The sequence below is a fragment of the Neolamprologus multifasciatus genome, chromosome 16 (genome assembly GCF_963576455.1).
Source record: "Neolamprologus multifasciatus chromosome 16, fNeoMul1.2, whole genome shotgun sequence".
NCBI lineage: Eukaryota > Metazoa > Chordata > Actinopteri > Cichliformes > Cichlidae > Neolamprologus > Neolamprologus multifasciatus.
In genome coordinates, this window is record NC_140454.1 from 18,470,049 (window position 1) to 18,487,630 (window position 17,582).

General features: G+C 39.5%; 2 protein-coding genes across 3 annotated transcripts; both read left to right on the forward strand.

Annotated features, from left to right (window-relative positions):
- The first annotated feature begins 5,509 nt into the window (after positions 1-5,509).
- LOC146500654 (protein FAM237A-like) lies at positions 5,510-10,388 on the forward strand. The gene is made up of 2 exons (XM_085135072.1): positions 5,510-6,982; positions 9,402-10,388. The coding sequence occupies exons 1-2, from the start codon at positions 6,616-6,618 to the stop codon at positions 9,503-9,505; spliced, it is 471 nt and encodes a 156-aa protein (XP_084991198.1). The 5' UTR covers positions 5,510-6,615; the 3' UTR covers positions 9,506-10,388.
- A 114-nt stretch (positions 10,389-10,502) lies between these two features.
- casp10 (caspase 10, apoptosis-related cysteine peptidase) lies at positions 10,503-16,315 on the forward strand. Of its 2 annotated transcripts, none has more exons than XM_085135065.1 (8): positions 10,503-10,593; positions 12,186-12,463; positions 12,579-12,684; positions 12,890-13,025; positions 14,646-14,740; positions 14,963-15,080; positions 15,158-15,656; positions 15,742-16,315. In XM_085135065.1, exons 2-8 carry the CDS (start codon positions 12,189-12,191, stop codon positions 15,917-15,919), a joined length of 1,407 nt encoding a protein of 468 aa, XP_084991191.1. In that variant the 5' UTR covers positions 10,503-10,593; positions 12,186-12,188; the 3' UTR covers positions 15,920-16,315. The 2 variants fall into 2 exon arrangements, with proteins under 2 accessions (XP_084991191.1, XP_084991190.1); XM_085135064.1 differs by lacking the exon at positions 10,503-10,593 and adding an exon at positions 10,637-10,925 and having other exon boundaries at positions 15,742-16,314.
- Positions 16,316-17,582: the final 1,267 nt, after the last annotated feature.

The following is a 17,582-nucleotide window of genomic DNA, read 5'->3' on the forward strand; positions in this document are numbered from 1 at the left end:
TGTCCTTTGATGTAGTCTCTCTCTTCACTTGCATACCCACCACGGAGGCAGTGGAGACTGTCAGAAAACGACTACAAGAAGACAGCTCCTTGGAGGACAGGACCAACTTCACACCCGATCAGATCTGCACACTGTTAGACCTCTGCCTCACCACTACATATTTCAAATACAACAAAGGCTTTTACAGACAAAAACATGGCTGTGCCATGGGCTCCCCCGTGTCACCTATTGTAGCCAACCTTTACAGGAGGAAGTGGAAAGGAAGGCTCTTGGCTCTTTCAAAGGAAGAGTACCCAGCCACTGGTACAGATATGTAGACGACACCTGGGTCAAAATCAAGACACAAGAAGTGGAATCCTTCACTGCGCACATTAACGCTGTGGATAAAAACATCAAGTTCACCAGGGAAGACACAAAGGACGACTGTTTGCCTTTCCTGGACTGCGCTGTGCACATTGAAGAGAATGGCAACCTCAACATCGAAGTTTACCGGAAGCCCACACACACGAACCAGTACCTCCTCTTTCACTCCCATCACCCTCTGGAACACAAACTTGGAGTAATTAGGACCCTACACCACAGGGCAGAACATGTTCCCTCTAAGCCTGAAGGAAAAAAGAAGGAACACACACATGTAAAGGAAGCACTCAAAACGTGCGGCTATCCTAAATGGGCGTTCTTAAAGTCAGCAAAGAGGCACAGAAAAGAAGATCAGACACCAGCGAGGGAGGATAAGAAGGACAGACGCAACAACATTGTCATCCCCTATGTAGCCGGTGTATCAGAAAAACTCAGGAGGGTTTTCTCCAAGCATGACATCCCGGTGTACTTCAGACCCAGCAACACACTCAGACAAAAACTGGTTCACCCGAAAGACAAAACGCCAAAACACAGACTTAACAATGTGGTGTATGCTGTACAGTGCAGCGAGGAATGCCCAGACCTCTACATTGGAGAGATCAAACAGCCACTTCACAAGCGCATGGCACAACACAGAAGAGCCACCTCCACAGGACAAGACTCAGCAGTTCATCTGCATCTTAAGGATAAAGGACACTCTTTTGAGGATGCCAATGTTCACATTTTGGACAGAGAGGACAGATGGTTTGAAAGAGGAGTGAAAGAAGCCATCTATGTCCACTGTGAGCGACCATCTTTGAACAGAGGCGGTGGTTTACGACACCAACTCTCTGCCATCTATAATCCAGTTTTGAGATCCCTTCCCAGACGCCTTAACGCCCACTCACATCCTGGGCCATCTGACCTCAGGAATTCGCATGATAAGGTGGGGCCAGGTTTCACAATGAACTCACCCGAAACTCTGGCTGATTGGGACCCACACCCAGTTCCACACCTTGGCTCAGGCGATTAGGGGATCATCAGGGGGTCCTTTTGTCCCTCTGTGGGGGGACACTCCCACTAGGTTTATATCTGGGACTCTCCACCATTTGACCTTAGAACTGAAGAAGCTTCTTGGATGAGAGGTGAAACGTCTTCAAGTAACTTAAAGAAGTCCAGACGCTTTTCTTTGCAAGCTCCTTTGACTACGAAGACCTGGATGACTGAGAACCTTCACAGACATATTGTGTTAGTGTCCCTTTGTTCGTCATCGTCGTCAGGTCGTCTGTTTGTCATGCGTCAAGCTCAGGTAGACATGAATTGGTTTTTTATTAATCTGGGAAGGACTTTCACAGGAAACTCAAGTGACAAAAGTAGTGATGTGACGTTCTGTATCGAGGCTTCGAAGCTTGTGTCGAGTAACTGAGGGTGCGTTTCCGCGATGAGCGTATCGAGGCTTGCTTCATTTATGGGAGGAGCTGAAAATGATGACGTCCGAAGCCTCGCTGCCCGGCTGTACCACGTGACTGGTTCATGAAGTGGTTCGAATTTTGCCGCGAGCTATGACAGAGATATAAACCCCTCAGACTTCATTCAAAATGTGGGTGTTTGATGGAGAGTTGCGGTTAGTTAGAGTTTGGAGACAGTTTGGAGGTTTAGGAGAGTGAGGGGAGAAAGTCAGGAGAGAATGGAGCCAGCTAAGAAGAGGAGGATGTCCTCCCCTGTGTGGGAACATTGTGATTTTATTCCTCCCAACAAGGTATGTAAATTTCTACAGAAGATGTATTTTCATAATACTGATGGTGCAATACAATTTATGTTAATCGGCTTTACTTTTGTACAAGGTGAAGTGTTTGCTATGTGCCAGGGAGCTGGGATATAACAACAACATCTCATCCATGCTTAGGCACTACAGAGCTTTGCATGAGAATAAGGGGAACACCGATTGTGGAGCAAGACCAGGTGAGCCATCAAATGCCATGATAATATAGCATGCTGTAATGTTACTAAATGATATAACAATATTATACAACTGTAATAAGTTACGTGTGTGATATTTATATTTGTGCTTTGTCTTTATTGTCTTTCCTCAGGAGAACAATCTCAAATAGATGAAGTCCTGGTTAGCATGGTGATTGACGACTCCCAGCCATTTAGCATTGTGGAGGACAAAGGATTTAAAAGATTTGTTAAATCATTAAATTCTAGCTATGTTCTCCCCACTAAAAAGGTCATAAAAGCAGTGAAAATTTAGCTTTTACAGAATAAAATGTGGGCAGGACTGAGGCTCAGTGTGTAGCTGTCCAAACCTCAACGTTACAAAAGCACAACTACTGTCCACACCCCAACCACACCTCACCTCACAGTAAATGATCATTTCCATTTTAAGCGTTTCCAAATAATCATTTTCCATACTGCCAGTATAAATATACACAGTATACTGCATCACTACAATATACATGTTTTACACACTCCTTTTGTTGTTGACATTTACAGGCTGTGTGCAAAAGGCCACACTCTTCAAATTCATGCCAACTAATATTTTTACGTCCAGTAGATGTCCTACTAGAGCAAATGAAGCTTCAAGACGCTTTGCGCTGGGGTGAACCAATTGGATGAAAAGCTTCAGTGCTTCATGAAGCTTCATCTGCCCATCACTAGACAAAAGTGATTAATACAAAACAATGCAAACCTAACATGAGCCTGTCATCAACCGTAAAGTGTGTTTTAATTAAATTCACCAAATTACCTAGACGCTACTATTTAACTCCAGAGACTGCAAATTAACTTAAGTTTGGTACAGCAGCAAAAAAGTGAAAGCTTAAACCTGTCTTCTGTATTTTTTAGTGTAAACAAAGTGGATAAATGCACCCAAGTTGTATTTCAATTGTGTGATTGTGGATACAGTTTAGAAGTTTAGAAGAAATGTCATAGTCATTTTGGCTTTGAATGATTGCTTTGAACTGCTCTTTTTCCAGGATGGTATGGTTGCACAGCGTACCTCTTAAAGGACTTTAAAAACAAGAACTGGCTGCACAAGTTTGAATTTATTTAGGATTTTCTCATTTTCACACAATCAGCATGTGTATATACACAGGCTCAAAAAGTGGTACTGAAAGTTCTGCGATGTCTTATAACCTGACAAAGTCAGTGCCTATTAACTTCTCGTTAGTTATCATGACTGATGACAACTACAGATTCCAGTGCCCATAAGTGTATTCAAACCTCTGACCAGAGTAGAAAACATACACAAAACTCTGTCCAAGACTGATTCTGTAAGACAGTGTGTACAAATTCTGGAGTACTTAAACATGTTCAGAGCTGTATGCCTGAAATGACCATATTGGGTATATCCACTCTTTGATATTAAATGAAGAAAAGGAAAAAAAAAATCCCTAAAACCGAGCATGTAGCGTCTGAATCTTGGGATTTTTGTGCCTGGATCCATATTGCTGGGAGACCACACCGTCCCCTTGAGGGACCCCGGTGTGTATACCATAATGTCGAACATGCAGTCACTCAAATGTTCCCTGCCGGTTTGTAGAGGTATTCATGATTCACGTAATTTCTCATAATGATGATGATTTTCACTCCGCTGCATCTCTTCCTGTGTAGAAGTATCTAATAATACATTTCTTGTATGAATGTGAAAATGGTATTTGTTTAAAAGCTATAATTTAGCCATTGCAGTAAAACTGTTGTAAAGTCTACTTCTTTACATCCTGAAAAGGATGAATGAGTAAGAAACCCACCCAGGACATTTAGTGTTGGCTTCTCACTGTGAAAGTAATTGCATTTGAGATCAGGTATGCTTGTGACATTTCAGTAAAAGCATAGAAACGCAACTCGTTCACCACTCTTGATTACTGGTCTTCAAGTTTTTCACAGTTGGCAGAAGCTGCAAAGTTTCTGAGATCTGGTTGCTCATGTTTTCTTCTTAGTTTGAACTAAACTTGTGCAGTAAGCAAAATATATTGCTTTGAAGTGTGGTCAGTCTGCAGCAGGTGGACAGGAAGTAAACTGCAACTTCCCCTGAACATTCTTGTACTAAAATTGCTTGGTTTTTAAAAAACTAACATTAGACAGTTAACTCAAGTATTATGATGAGTTAGTGGCTTCTGTCTCCACATAACCAGCATCATTAGAAATGTCCTTTCCGTTACAGTACATGTGCATTAAACATCAATAACCTCCCACTGAATTATAATGTCTTGCCTTTTTAAATGGCATTTCAGCAGTTTCCTTTTGTAGTTTTTACACATTTTGTATATACGGCAACAGTCATCAGCCAAATAACCACATTACTTTAAAGTATGCAATAAACGATAACAAATATTTCTAAATTAAGCTCCCATGCTTCCCTGAATGTGATCAAGAGAATTAATAATTTCAGAATTGTTTAATATTAAACTGCCACTGTTCATCTGCAGAAATGATGCTTAAAAAAAAAGGTGATTGATAATTGTGACAAGCGTTAGACTAACGCTGCACGCAAAGGAGGGAGGCACTGACGTCACTTAAGACCAACCTGATATTTACCAAACCCACATTAACGCTTAAGCTGGGCTGACTACCAAGGCTTTAAGTGGTAAGTACAATATTTTATTTAACAATAACTTGTTTAGGTTTGGATTTTTAGGCAGAGTAAGACCTTTCTAGGCCTAGTGTTTGGATTTGGAGAGCTGATCTTTAAAACTGAATAGGGAAAAATATAATGGGAGCTAATAAGGCTTTAGTTTCAGTTATCGCATCTTAAATACTACAGAAAAAGGTTCTCGTAATGCCTTCATCACAAGCAGCATGAACGTGGCATTTAAAGTGTGGATTTTTTTTTTTTTTAATCATACGTATCACCTTAAGTTATACTTCACTAAAGCTATTCTGTACTTGTTTTTCTGGATAAATGATTATTGTTAAAAATATCAAAAATGCCTAATCTGTCTTTGTGTAATGATTTAAAAACTTTTTTTTTCTTTACTGAAGCCACAAACTAGATTGGATTTTCTTTAGTAACTCTTTTCCACTCCGTGTACATGCATATCACTCAACAGACAATTATTCTAAAGCTAATTTGATTTATAAACATAAAGCTTTATTTAATTCCTTCTAAAAAATGCATGTAATTTTTTTAAGAAAGTCTAGTTTCTACACATTTATATTTTATTGCTTACTGTAGTTAGAATATTATGTAAAAATGTATGGGATGACTCAAACGAGGACTTTAAAAAAATGATTAACATTTTCAGTATATTGTGTCATATCAAAGTATGAGTCGATTGAGGAAAAGTCCTGGGGTACACAAAGTTAGTTGCATCAATGAACGTGTATACATTCTGAAAGAAAATCTCAACCAGATTTCTGCTTCTTGAGTATTAAAAGCACTTGTTAGTTAGGTTCTGTCAGTGCTGTTTTACAAAAATTAAAATCCATTCTCCAATAGTTTGGCAGCAAACGACTCCACTGCCCATGAGTCTACCTAAATCTAAAGCTTCAGCACTACTGACTTTATTTTCTAGGAAACACACTGGACAACACAAACTGTGCACAGCAGGTTTTCAGGTCATGCTTTCTCTAAACAAAATTTCAGTATGACATGCAACAGCTGCAGGTGTTCGTCCTAACAGGTTCCAGCATGCTACTGAATAAAGGTGAGACTTCACTGGTGTGTCAACTGCACTGCTCTCTAAACTTCCTCTTCCCCTGCAGCTGAGCTAAAAGCAGACTGTCATCACAATTCGCTTAATTATTCATTCCTTTTATTTTAAAAGAGCCAGCTGCAGTTTTTCTTCTGATGGCAAAGATCTGAAAGCGACAAAGAATGCAAGCCATAGTGAAAAATTTAGCAAAGACTGGAAATGAACCAAGTTTAATATTAAGAAACGTCAATAAACATGACAAGTGTTAGTCTAACACTGCATAAAAAGGAGGGAGGCATTGGCGTCAGTTAAGACCAAAACAGATATTTATTAAACCCCCTTCAACACTTATTGCTAAAGCTGGGCTGAATACCAAGGCTTTAAGTACAATATTGAAATTGTTTCCAGTTTTTTCTTTTGTTTTTAATTTATTTGAAGATCTGAGGAGTGTAAAATGAATAATAAACCCAAAAAGTATGTTTTTATTTGCCAGAAAAACAAATAGTCAAAGTAAAGATTGAACACTTGTAAATGTAGCATATTCAAATATGCTGTGCGAAAGTGTTTATGACTGCTCTTAATATTTTAAATATGCAAAACCACCAATCTAATACAAAAGCTGCTCTGTGCTCTTTTGCAGATGGTCCTGGTGCTAAATAACATGGGCATAGCCACAGTGTTCATACTGACCTGCATGTGCGCCGTGCCACTGCGAGGTCAGAAGCCAGGTCAGGTGGACCCCCTGGAGGCCCATCGGGGCAATCTGCAATGCTGGGAGGCCTCCTCGGCTCTGCTGCTGGAGATGCGCTCTCCGAGGATTGCTGACACAGTACCTGCCTTCTGGGACCTCATGGAGTCACTCAGGGCTTCAAACAACAGCAAACACACTGCACTGTTCTGGGACCTGGCCCAAGTCTTCTGGGACATCTATCTAAATTGCATTGTGTCCAGGAGTCATGGGCTGGGCCGTCGACACATAACTGCTGTCCAGTCCCTCATTACTGACAGTGAGTACTCAACCACACACTTCTCCTTGCAAAGACAAATAAGTAGGATCATTTAGTTTCTTTACAATAAAAGAAAAATGAATATTAAATTGTATTTATACTGGAGAATTGAAGATTAAAGTCCACAACTCACCTGCAGTTATCAAATGTAGTTTTTCATTCCTTAAAATGCTCCTCGTGCATTTATAATTGATTAGGTGTAGCTGTACACCTTTCCTTCATTCAGTAAATGTCGACGTATGAATTCTGTCAAACCTCTTCTCCCCCGCATCAGTGAGACTCGCTTACATGTTCTCTTAATAGATGACATGGGGGAGACAACTGTGGTACAGACAACCAGAGCTTTGTTGTTGAGCAGGAGAAAACCACCCAGGTAATCGGAAGCTTCACAGTGGGGATGGTGACTGTAATAACATCCACAGCGTCTGGAACCTGTTGGATAGCAGCTCTGCTGTGTTGAAGTCTGTTTCACTGTGACTCTTCCTTCCCACGAGGGGTCTTTTTCTACTTAAAGTTGTCATACACTGACAGCACAGAGTGAAACTTAAAAGGAGAAATGAACATTCCAATCCAATCCAATCCAATTTTATTTATAAAGCACTTTAAAATACCCAGCACAGGAACAAAGTGCTGTACAGAAAATAAGTTAAAACAATTAGAATAACAGAAAACAGCAAAATAAATAAATAAAACACATAAAACAGAAAATTAAAACAGCCCTATATTAAAACAAAAACAAGATAAAACAGCATTGAATCACCTAAAAACAACTAAAATAAAAAATTAAAAAACCAACATCTCACGTGTCACGTCAAAGGCCAGGGTAAAGAGGTGGGTTTTCAAGAGTGACTTAAAAACAGGTAAAGAAGTGGCCTGTCTAATCTCTAAAGGAAGCTCGTTCCACAGTTTTGGAGCTGCTACAGCAAAAGCACGATCTCCTCTAAGTTTACGCCCGGTCCTGGGTATTTTTAGGAGCAGCTGATCAGCTGACCTGAGAGAGCGGGTGGGTGTATAAGGCTGTAGCAGCTCAGAGAGATAAGATGGGGCTAGGCCATGGAGAGCTTTAAAAGTAAATAAAAGAATTTTAAAATGAATCCTAAAAGAAATGGGCAGCCAGTGAAGTAAAGCTAAAACAGGGGAAATGTGCTCAAACTTTCGAGTGCCAGTTAAAAGACGAGCTGCGGCATTTTGCACCCTCTGTAGATGACTAATATATAATGTGCTGACCCCAATATAAAGTGCATTACAGTAATCCAGCCGAGTGCTAACAAAGGCGTGGATCACTGTCTCAAAGTGCTGCCGTGAAAGAATTGGCTTTATTTTTGCCAGCTGCCTGAGGTGAAAGAAGCTTGATTTTACCACTGCCTTAATTTCAGATCACTTAAACTTCAGATCACAGTCCACTTTGACCCCCAGGTTTGTGACAGTTGGCTTAACATACTGTGCCAGGGAATCTACATACACATTGGGGGTCTCAGTGGGGCTACCAAAAACCATCACCTCTGTCTTTTTATCATTGAATTTTAAAAAGTTAACAGACATCCAAGCCTTAATGTCATCGAGACACTGAAGTAATGGCTGTGTAAGGTATCTGCCCTTTTTCTTTAGAGGGACATAGATCTGACAGTCATCAGCATAAAAGTGGAAAGGAATGCCGTGCTTTCTCAGTACAGACAGTAAAGTGTCTTGGGTAGGGTTGGGTAGGGTTGCCAACTCCCTGAAAAATAAATAAAAAATAAATAAATAAATAAGGGACACCTCATGGCCAGGGCTGGGCGACCCGATTGTCTTCACCTTTCCCAGTGTGGGGAATTTTTTAGCTCTTGTTTTTGTGTGTGAAATTATTTTTTTAACCATTTGACAAAGTGCGTCCCTTTTCAGCTCAATACTTTTGTTTCTAAATACAGAACGATTCTGTTTTTCAAGGGACGGTTGGCAACCCTAGTCTTGGGACATAACAATCGTTGCTAATCCCGATTAATTTCTCCTTTATAAAAATCAACTGGATTTATCCTTTCCTAACCATCTGGGCATCTTTATACCTTGTTACAGCTCCTGCATCTGACTGTAGCTGGGATTCAACCTTTGCAAAGCTTTACACACCCGTTCACTACAACGGCTCCCTGTGGCTGCCTGGTCTCTGCTTTCCTCTCTTTTTAGCTTTCTGGTCAGTCACGGGACCCCATTATCACTCTTCCCACTGCAGGCTTTTCTCTGTTGTTTCATTTTAGCTGTTTAGTGAAGCGTCAAATGTGGAGCCAAAGTGCCATAGTTACTACATCTCTTGCACTGAAAGCTTTAAACCAATGCTTTTTGACTTAAATTGTTTTAATGCAATTGACTTTTGATACAAGCATCTATTGCCCCTTGAATTTTGTAACATGCTTAGCATTTTCTGTCTTTTTTTCTTTTTCTTTAGAATCCTTCAGATTCAACCGCTCAGGAGCAAAGTCCCACGCGTGGCTCCATGTGAGAGTGAGACGTAGAGGGCAAATCAAGACCCTGAAGACAGACCCAAAATAAAACGCACAACTACTAGAAAAGATTAAGGATAATTCAAAGTAGATAGCTTTTTATAAACATTCTTTCCCAGAGGAAAAACTAGATTTTTCTCAAAGTGAGTTTTACTTATAGGATCCAGTTTATGTAAACATAAATAGGTGAGACCTCATTACTTTTAGGACACTGAGCTTTGTTATCCCACTTATCCAACACTTCAAAGCGAAAAAAAATTGGCAACATAAAATTTTACCCCACCCCACACCCTTTTAATGACTACAGCTTGTTTTTATCAATCTCAAATCATGCTGCTATGATTATGCAGTTTTAATTTTTAATTATTATTAAAATTATTATTTTGAATTAAGATTTGAATTGTGTCTGATGTACTGTTCATATCAAGAGTTGTGATTTTGTTATAATGTTTGGGCTGTCTTTTCATCAGAATAGTTGTGCCTGATTGTTCATTTTAGGCAGAAATGCTTTTTTACTGCTGTGAGCTGTATTTCACTGAATGTCAAAAATAAATCAGCCAGCAAATAAAACCTGGCCGTCAGACTCTAACTTCACAGGAAATGCGATTTGATCTACATTTAAGCAGAATTTCCTCCAAACTCAAACTGCTCACTAATTTGATCTGAGGTTTTTCTGCCAGGTGAAATGGAGGACATGTAGAATATAAGCAGCTGGAACAGGGGAGTGAGAATGTTTCTGCCATTAGACAATTAATTCGTTTGGGTTTGAAGAGAGCCACTGTTTTAGAGTTGTCTTAAGGTCCAAGTACATTTCTGTAACAAAAAATGGACTTCAAAACTACATTTTTCCAGAGAATTCATTAGGAAATGAACGATGAAAGCAACGCAGATTTGTCTTTTATGGGTATAAAAGACAATCCTGTTAGCAGACACAAGGCAGAGTTTGATGTTTCAGTGATCATAATATTTTAAAGGTAGACAGGAGTCAGCACTTTTCTTTTATTAGTCTACAGACTTTATATACAGTAGTTACTCAATCTAGATTTATTATTAACCTGCCTCGTCGGGGACTTGCCCAGACATGACTCCAGGCTTACGCAGAGGTGATTCCCAAACGAGGCCACGTGCGTCACACAGGTAGTTGTTAACATAATGCCAGGTTAGAGTGCACATCCCACTGAGTGAAAACAGGTTGCTATATTTTCACCTTTACATTTAAGTGATCCGCACAGTAACTAGCTTGTCGATGCGGCAGACTCTCTTTCACTTTCGATTCCTGCTTACTCGCCTGGACTTACTTTAACTACTGAAAAGTTCCTCGTTGCACTACGAAGTCTATGACGTCTCGATGGCGAGTTAAACCATTTTCAGCAGCCACCGACAACATGAAGTACGCTGGAAGTATGTGGACATAAACAACCAGTATCATCGTCGTCCTTCAGACAAGCTGCCAACGCGTGTCCATACAGGTACAACTGCACGAGATGGTTTTTGAGCACAGATGGCTACCATGGGTTACCTTTAAGTGTGCTGAAGTTATGCAATGTATTTTCCGGGACATAAGACTAAGTGAAAAATGAGAATACAGTAAACTCTGCGTGTTACCATGTTATTCAATAAGGTTAAAACGAAACCTAAGTTGTTTTGAGGTTTCAGTAGGGATGCTATCATAGGTTGGTTTACGTTTTGAAGCCATGTGTGACGTTTTTTAACTTTTGGTAATTTCTAACGTTCCCTGATTATTACATTTGACAGACTAACTTTCTTCTGTCTACAATAAAAAGCCTTCCCTTTATATGCATTGGGTGAAAGCTCGACTTCAGAAAAATGTGTGTGCTCCAGATCCGGACTAAATGGACATACATGGCCTCAAGGAATGAGACGGAGGTTAAGAAAAAAAATGCTGTGCATTCCCATGTAGAGTTTGGCAACCCTAGTCGTGAACCAATATTAGATAATGTGTGGGGCATTTTGTGGGTATATAGCCTCAGTATTAAATTACGTTGAAAAAATATGGGTAAATATTAAATGTGTTAATTCTTTATGGCATATATTCAACAAGGTGCTGGTGACATTCTCTGAGATTTCGGTGCATATTGACATGATGGCATTACACAGTTGCTGCAGGTTTCTCAGCTTCACACCGATGATATGGATCTCCACTTCCACCACCTCTCAAAGGTGCTCTGTTGGATTAAGACCATAATATCTGTGGAGGGCTTTTCAGTGCAACGAGTTCATTGTCATGTTCAGGAAACCACCTTGAGATGATTTGATGTTTGTAACACGGTGTAATATCCCACTGGATGCAACCATCAGAAGATAGACACACTGGGGTCATAAAGGGGTGGGTGACATGGTCAGCCGGAATTATGAGGCCATGGCGCAGTTGGTAGTAAGGGGCAGCTCTCGTTAAGTTATGGATACATAAATTTTGTATTCTAGACATCAAATAAGATATTCTAGACATGCTATAATAATAATAATAATAATAATAATAACGGAGAAAACATCCAACATCCTTACAGCAGCCCTATTTATTTGCCTTTTTGTAAGAGACGTAAAATCATCTAGAATGCAAAAAAGTATTATTGAAATGACTATGTTTGAGTCATTTCTCCAAGGAGCAATTTGCATGATGTGACCACTTTGCATAGTTAAACAACAGACCTAGGCTACATATTTACATTTCTGGTTTCTGAAAGTCTTGTACGTTGTTTTAAATACAGGAAATGGAATTCCAAAATTTGTTGCTAAAGGTGGGCAAGGCACTGTCTAAAGATGAAGTGAAAGCCTTGGTCTTTCTTTGCACTGACCTCCTGGACCAAAAGCCAAACAAGGTGGAAACGGCCAGTGAGCTCTTCTCCTGCCTGATGAAACAAGACCATCTCTCACCTGAGAACCCACAGCTCCTGACCGAGCTTCTGGTCACTAGTGAACATCATGCCCTGATCCGGGATCTCTGTCTCGCTCCACGTACAACAACGAGCTTTATTTATCCCTACAGGTAAGCCGTCCACGTTTTGCTTCATACTGTTTAGTTTTTCTGATTTAGGTTTACATTGACAAATTTATTTTAATCTGTAAAGCTATTTCTATCAAATGTTTTTCTGTAATTCCAGGAAGCTTCTTTATAGTCTCTCTGAAGAAATTACTGATGACGATCTGAGAGAAGTGAAGTTCTTGTTAAACACGATGATCCCACGTAGAAAACTGGAGGAACATATTGTAAGTGAGCCTTCAGAAATGTGGTAAATGTAGCCCATAATATTTCATTCTAGTCCTTCTTTATAACAATGTGTTATGTATGTGTACTTGTTACCTGTAGCATCGCCTGCCATACGTTGTCACATTTTCCTTTGAACAAACCTGCAGAACTTCCGCACATACACTTCATATTTCCATCAGTGCAAAGACCTTGTGTCATTTTCAGACTACACTGGAAGTCTTCCTGGAGATGGAGCGCATGGACCTCCTTAGCGAAAGTAATCTAAACACCCTGGAGACCATAGTGAAGGAGGTGTGTCCAATGCTGAATGCTAAGATCAACCAGTTTAAAAAACGGCGAGGTAAGCTATTCACAAAACTTCTCCTGCTGAATGTAATTTCAGTTTCATTTGGTTTTATTTTTGAGTCTATTTGCCATTCTGTTTACTTTGTTTTGTAAGTAAAGATGGAAAAGAAACAAAGTTCTATTCTTTTCTATTTTAATTATGCTGAGGTAATTAGATTACTTTTCTGTTGGGACAAAAACACAGGTCCTCTAATCTGTGGGATTCCACAAGGTTCAATTCTAGGTCCATTGCTATTCTACAACTCACAACAAGAGTTGCCTCACGGCGCTTGGTATTGTAAGGTAAACATCCTACATAATAAGGAAATAAACGTAAACAATCACACAACCTCATATGAGCAGCACATGGTGATGGCAGGAAGGAAAAAGTTATTTTTAACGTCTGAATTAAGAAACCTCCAGCAGAATGAAGCTCAGAGAGGGGCAGCTGTCTGATGCCAACAGGGTGAGGGGAGGAAGATGGACCAAAACACTAACCCTGGAATAAATGATTAAATGCAGCTGTAATATTTTATTCTTCACTGTAACATCTTATTTCTCACAGTGTTCATTTGCAGACAGAGGCTTTCAGTTTGTGACACCAAGACTCTGGAGCAGTCTACCACTTCAGCTACGTTTCTCTCTGCGACTCTGAAGAGTCAAAAACCTTCTGTTAAATTTTTCCTGTTTAGCCAGGCCTTCTGTTGACATCTTCTTTTTATTAATGTTATTATCCTATTTCATTATTTTTATTCTGTTCTGACAGGTTGCTTTTTCAGGTTGTTTGTTTGTTTTTTCCATTCTATTAACTGTTGTACAGTGCTTTATGACTTTACTTATGTCTTTTCACAGGCATAAAGTTTATCTAACCATAGCCTTAAAGCAGGGCAGGCATGCACTTTGACCATTTGCTTTAAATAGAGGGTGCTGTGTCTTATCTTCACTTCTCTTTACAGTCACATTCCATCTTATTAACGGTTCTGTTTTTTTGTTTATGTTTTTACTAGAGCGAAGTTAGTATTCTGTTTGCTCTGATTCTTATCAGGCCAATTGTCGATCTTTAGTAGGGAGGGGCCCATTTGGAAAACCAGCTAACTGTAAAAGTCCAGTAACAACATATTTCCGTTTGCATTCCATTTAGATGCTTGGATAGCCATATCTGGTTCGAAGCGGGTTTCAAAATTGTCTTAAGCTTACAGTTTGAAACACTATTATTATGGTTTGTTTTTTTTTAAGTCTATCAAAGTTTACTTAGGTTATTTTTGTATCACTATTGCATACGAATACAAGCAAAGTCATTTAATACTCTAAATCAGTTTGTTAGAATCATTAGCTTCAGTCAAGAATTAGTCAAAGATTTGGTTTTAAATCATTTTTAATCATCTTTGAATTAGACTTTCCTGCATTCCTCTTATGGTGGAGATAAAACATGAGTGTCAGTCACATAAACAGTGTCTCTCTTCCACAGCATGTCTTTGGTATAAATTAAACTGAATCGAATGGGTTAAGCACTGAGACGAGCAGTCGTGATTCAAACAATAGCTAAACTCTTGTTTATCTTTTTGTGAAATAATACCAGACGTTTAAAACATTGAAATATAATTGTTCCCCTCGCAATTGTTGCCCTTCTTTGCAGTCACTTGTCCTGTTATGACAACTGATGCTATATCAACTCAAGAAAAGGAGTCCGTCACCATGCCGATATCGCCATCTACAAACACACAAGATGAGGTGTGTGTACTTTTTTTCTTATATATGCGACATGCGTAATCGTAATCACTGGTTAGGGCCCTGGCACTACGTTTAATTTGAGCTGGAGCCCTCCAGGCGGATCATTCTTCCCTTTGTATACTTAGTTTTCATTTCAGAGTTTAATTTGTGGATCAAATAGAAGTTTACAAGTAATGCACTGAATCATGTCTTCCCTGTAATCTGTGTCATTTATCTCTGTAGGGCTTGGGAACATATCCCATGACATCTGAAAAGAGGGGCATCTGTTTAATTGTTAACAACGATAACTTCAGTAACTCCAGCCAACTAAAGAAACGGGAAGGAACTGCAGTGGATCAAAGTAAGCAAATTTTGACAGTCAATATACGCTGCATGTTTGTGGTCCTGCATCATCCTTAGATCGTCTGTTTCTTCCAGAATGTCTGCAGAGTGTGTTTCAGTGGCTCGGCTTTAAAGTGGAGAGCCACCACGACTGTGACACGAACAAGATGCTCTCTGTGTTCAAGGAGCTTGGCAAAAGAGACCACAGTCGGTTTGATTGCATAGTGTGCTGTGTTCTGAGTCATGGTGTGGAAGGCAGCGTGTACGGTGTGGATGGATCCACTGTCAAGATCAGTGATTTGACGGACCTTTTCAATGGATTAAATTGCCCGTCTTTAGTGGGCAAGCCCAAGCTGTTTTTCATCCAGGCCTGCCAGGGAAACAGCGAGCAGCAAGCTGTCTTCATTGAATCTGATAGCTCTGCATACAGCTTTCATTGGACCGATGCTATAAAGGCTAAACAGGGTATCCCAAATAGTGCAGATTTCCTGCTGGGAATGGCCACAGTTCCTTTTCATGTTTCCTTCAGAGACAGAACCAATGGCACCTGGTTTATTCAGTCTTTGTGCCAAAACCTTGTTCAGATGGTGCCCAGGTTAGTGAACCAAAATATCAAATATGCTTTTTTTTTTTTACAAAAATGTTGTACATTAGCTCACCCTGTATCTTATTTTTCCTAGGGAGTTTGATCTTATGTCAATCCTGACAAAAGTGAATGCAGATGTTAGCAAGAAGAGTGATCAGTATGGTCAAAGAAAGCAGATGCCTCAGCCAGCCTTCTCACTCAGGAAGAAGGTGGTGTTTCCGGTTCCCAATGTCCCTCCTCCATCTATTCACAAAGCATTGTCAAATTCTTGATTTTTACGTTACTTCAGAGCTGTGGATGCAGATCAAGAATTAAACGCAACAATTTGTTGAAATGCAGAAGTTTTCTATCAAAATATTTTTAATGCAGTTTTGTGTAGAATATTTTGAATTTTAGTCCTCTGTGATACAAATCAGGATTAATGTTCTTAATAAATGTGGCTCACGATAATCGCACCAGGTCACCGTGGTAACTTATGCTACTTATGCTAACATGCTCTCGATCAGGATGATTTTAAGAGTTAAATGTTAATTCTGCTGTTAGTGTTGGATTATAACAACATTCTATAAGTGCCATAGAGATTCTCCATTGATGCTAATGAATTAATTAACTGTTGTAAGTGAAAAGTGAAAATCAAGGAATACTACATTACATCAAAAATACAGAAGCTACTAAAAAATACTTCTCAGTTTCTTTATAAAAATGTTTTGTCAACAAGCACTGTAATTCTAACACACTCCTTACAAGACAAACACAGTGAAGGTTAAAGACTTGCCTTACACAAAAAACTTTGTAACATCAGCCTCCTTAGTGATCCATCCACCTCATGACAGTGAGTCACAGCTGCTTTTCCCACAATTATTAACGCTTTAGATGTATACTGTGTATATTTTGTAGTCAGTAATGTGTTAAGATTTAAAATGAACCTTTTGACATTTAGCCTCGTTTGACTTTGTCTAATAATCGGGAGTCCAAATCTCTACAACAAAAATTGCAACAATTAAAAGTAAAATGTGACAAAGCTACGCCTACAGAATGTGTGACTCAGAGCGAAAGGCCTCACTCTGTTCCTGTACCTGCTCTGACAGGCTGCCTAAACGCTCGTGCTATCGCTACAACACCTCAGCACGCAAGTATTTTCCACATACTGATAATCTGTTGAAACCATATTTCTCTGTAACAACCAGTCACACTTGTCAATCAACCGCCTTCTCCTTTTACTGCATTGTTTGTTGCTTCTCCCTCCAAATGCTCGACTTCTTGCAGAAGTTTTTTGCTATGAAAAACATTACAGGTAACATTACCATGGCAACATAGAGCTCATAGACATTTACTAAATAAGAGTTCCTCTTTCACAGTTTAGACAGACTTCACTCGCTTGTTTTGTCTCCAAATGGTTTCAACAATGCATCCATATGACAGAGATTTATGTGTATTGCAAACAATTTTCACTCACTAATGGAGTGATCAGTACACCAACTTTAGCTCTGAGTCTTGTTTATCGAACCAGACTGCAGCGGGAGACACTGAACCATATACTGAAAGTGCCAAAAACATGAGAACATTCTTACTTAGCATTCAGTAATTTCCTTTGAGCTGAGCAGCTCACATGCTGAAAGTAATAGTAGATGTTTAGGTCTGACAGGGACTGCCAGTGCAACTCTACAGAGATGTGGCCAGGGAACACACTGAGAAAGCTGCTATGTGAGTTTTTTAAAATTGTTTTTTGGGGGTAAAAGGATAAGTCAAAACTTTGGTGGCTGAATTACAACAAAATATAACAAAGTCTGCCCCTCCAAAAATAAATTCTCAGGGAACAGCAGAAAGGAGGGGCACAAAGACAAACAAGGCAAAACATTAACTATGACACAAACCCAAGAATGACTTTCGTACTAGTCATGGCTGTGGGTTTTTTGTCGGTTTGATTTGACTTTC

Coding starts and splice junctions, on each gene's coding strand:
- LOC146500654 (XM_085135072.1), top strand. CDS start 6,616: ATGGTCCTGGTGCTAAATAACATGGGCATAGCCACAGTGTTCATACTG. Junction 6,983..9,401: donor CCAGTCCCTCATTACTGACA/GTGAGTACTCAA, acceptor CTTTTTCTTTAG/AATCCTTCAGATTCAACCGC.
- casp10 (XM_085135065.1), top strand. CDS start 12,189: ATGGAATTCCAAAATTTGTTGCTAAAGGTGGGCAAGGCACTGTCTAAA. Junction 14,741..14,962: donor CTACAAACACACAAGATGAG/GTGTGTGTACTT, acceptor TTATCTCTGTAG/GGCTTGGGAACATATCCCAT. Junction 15,081..15,157: donor AGGAACTGCAGTGGATCAAA/GTAAGCAAATTT, acceptor TGTTTCTTCCAG/AATGTCTGCAGAGTGTGTTT.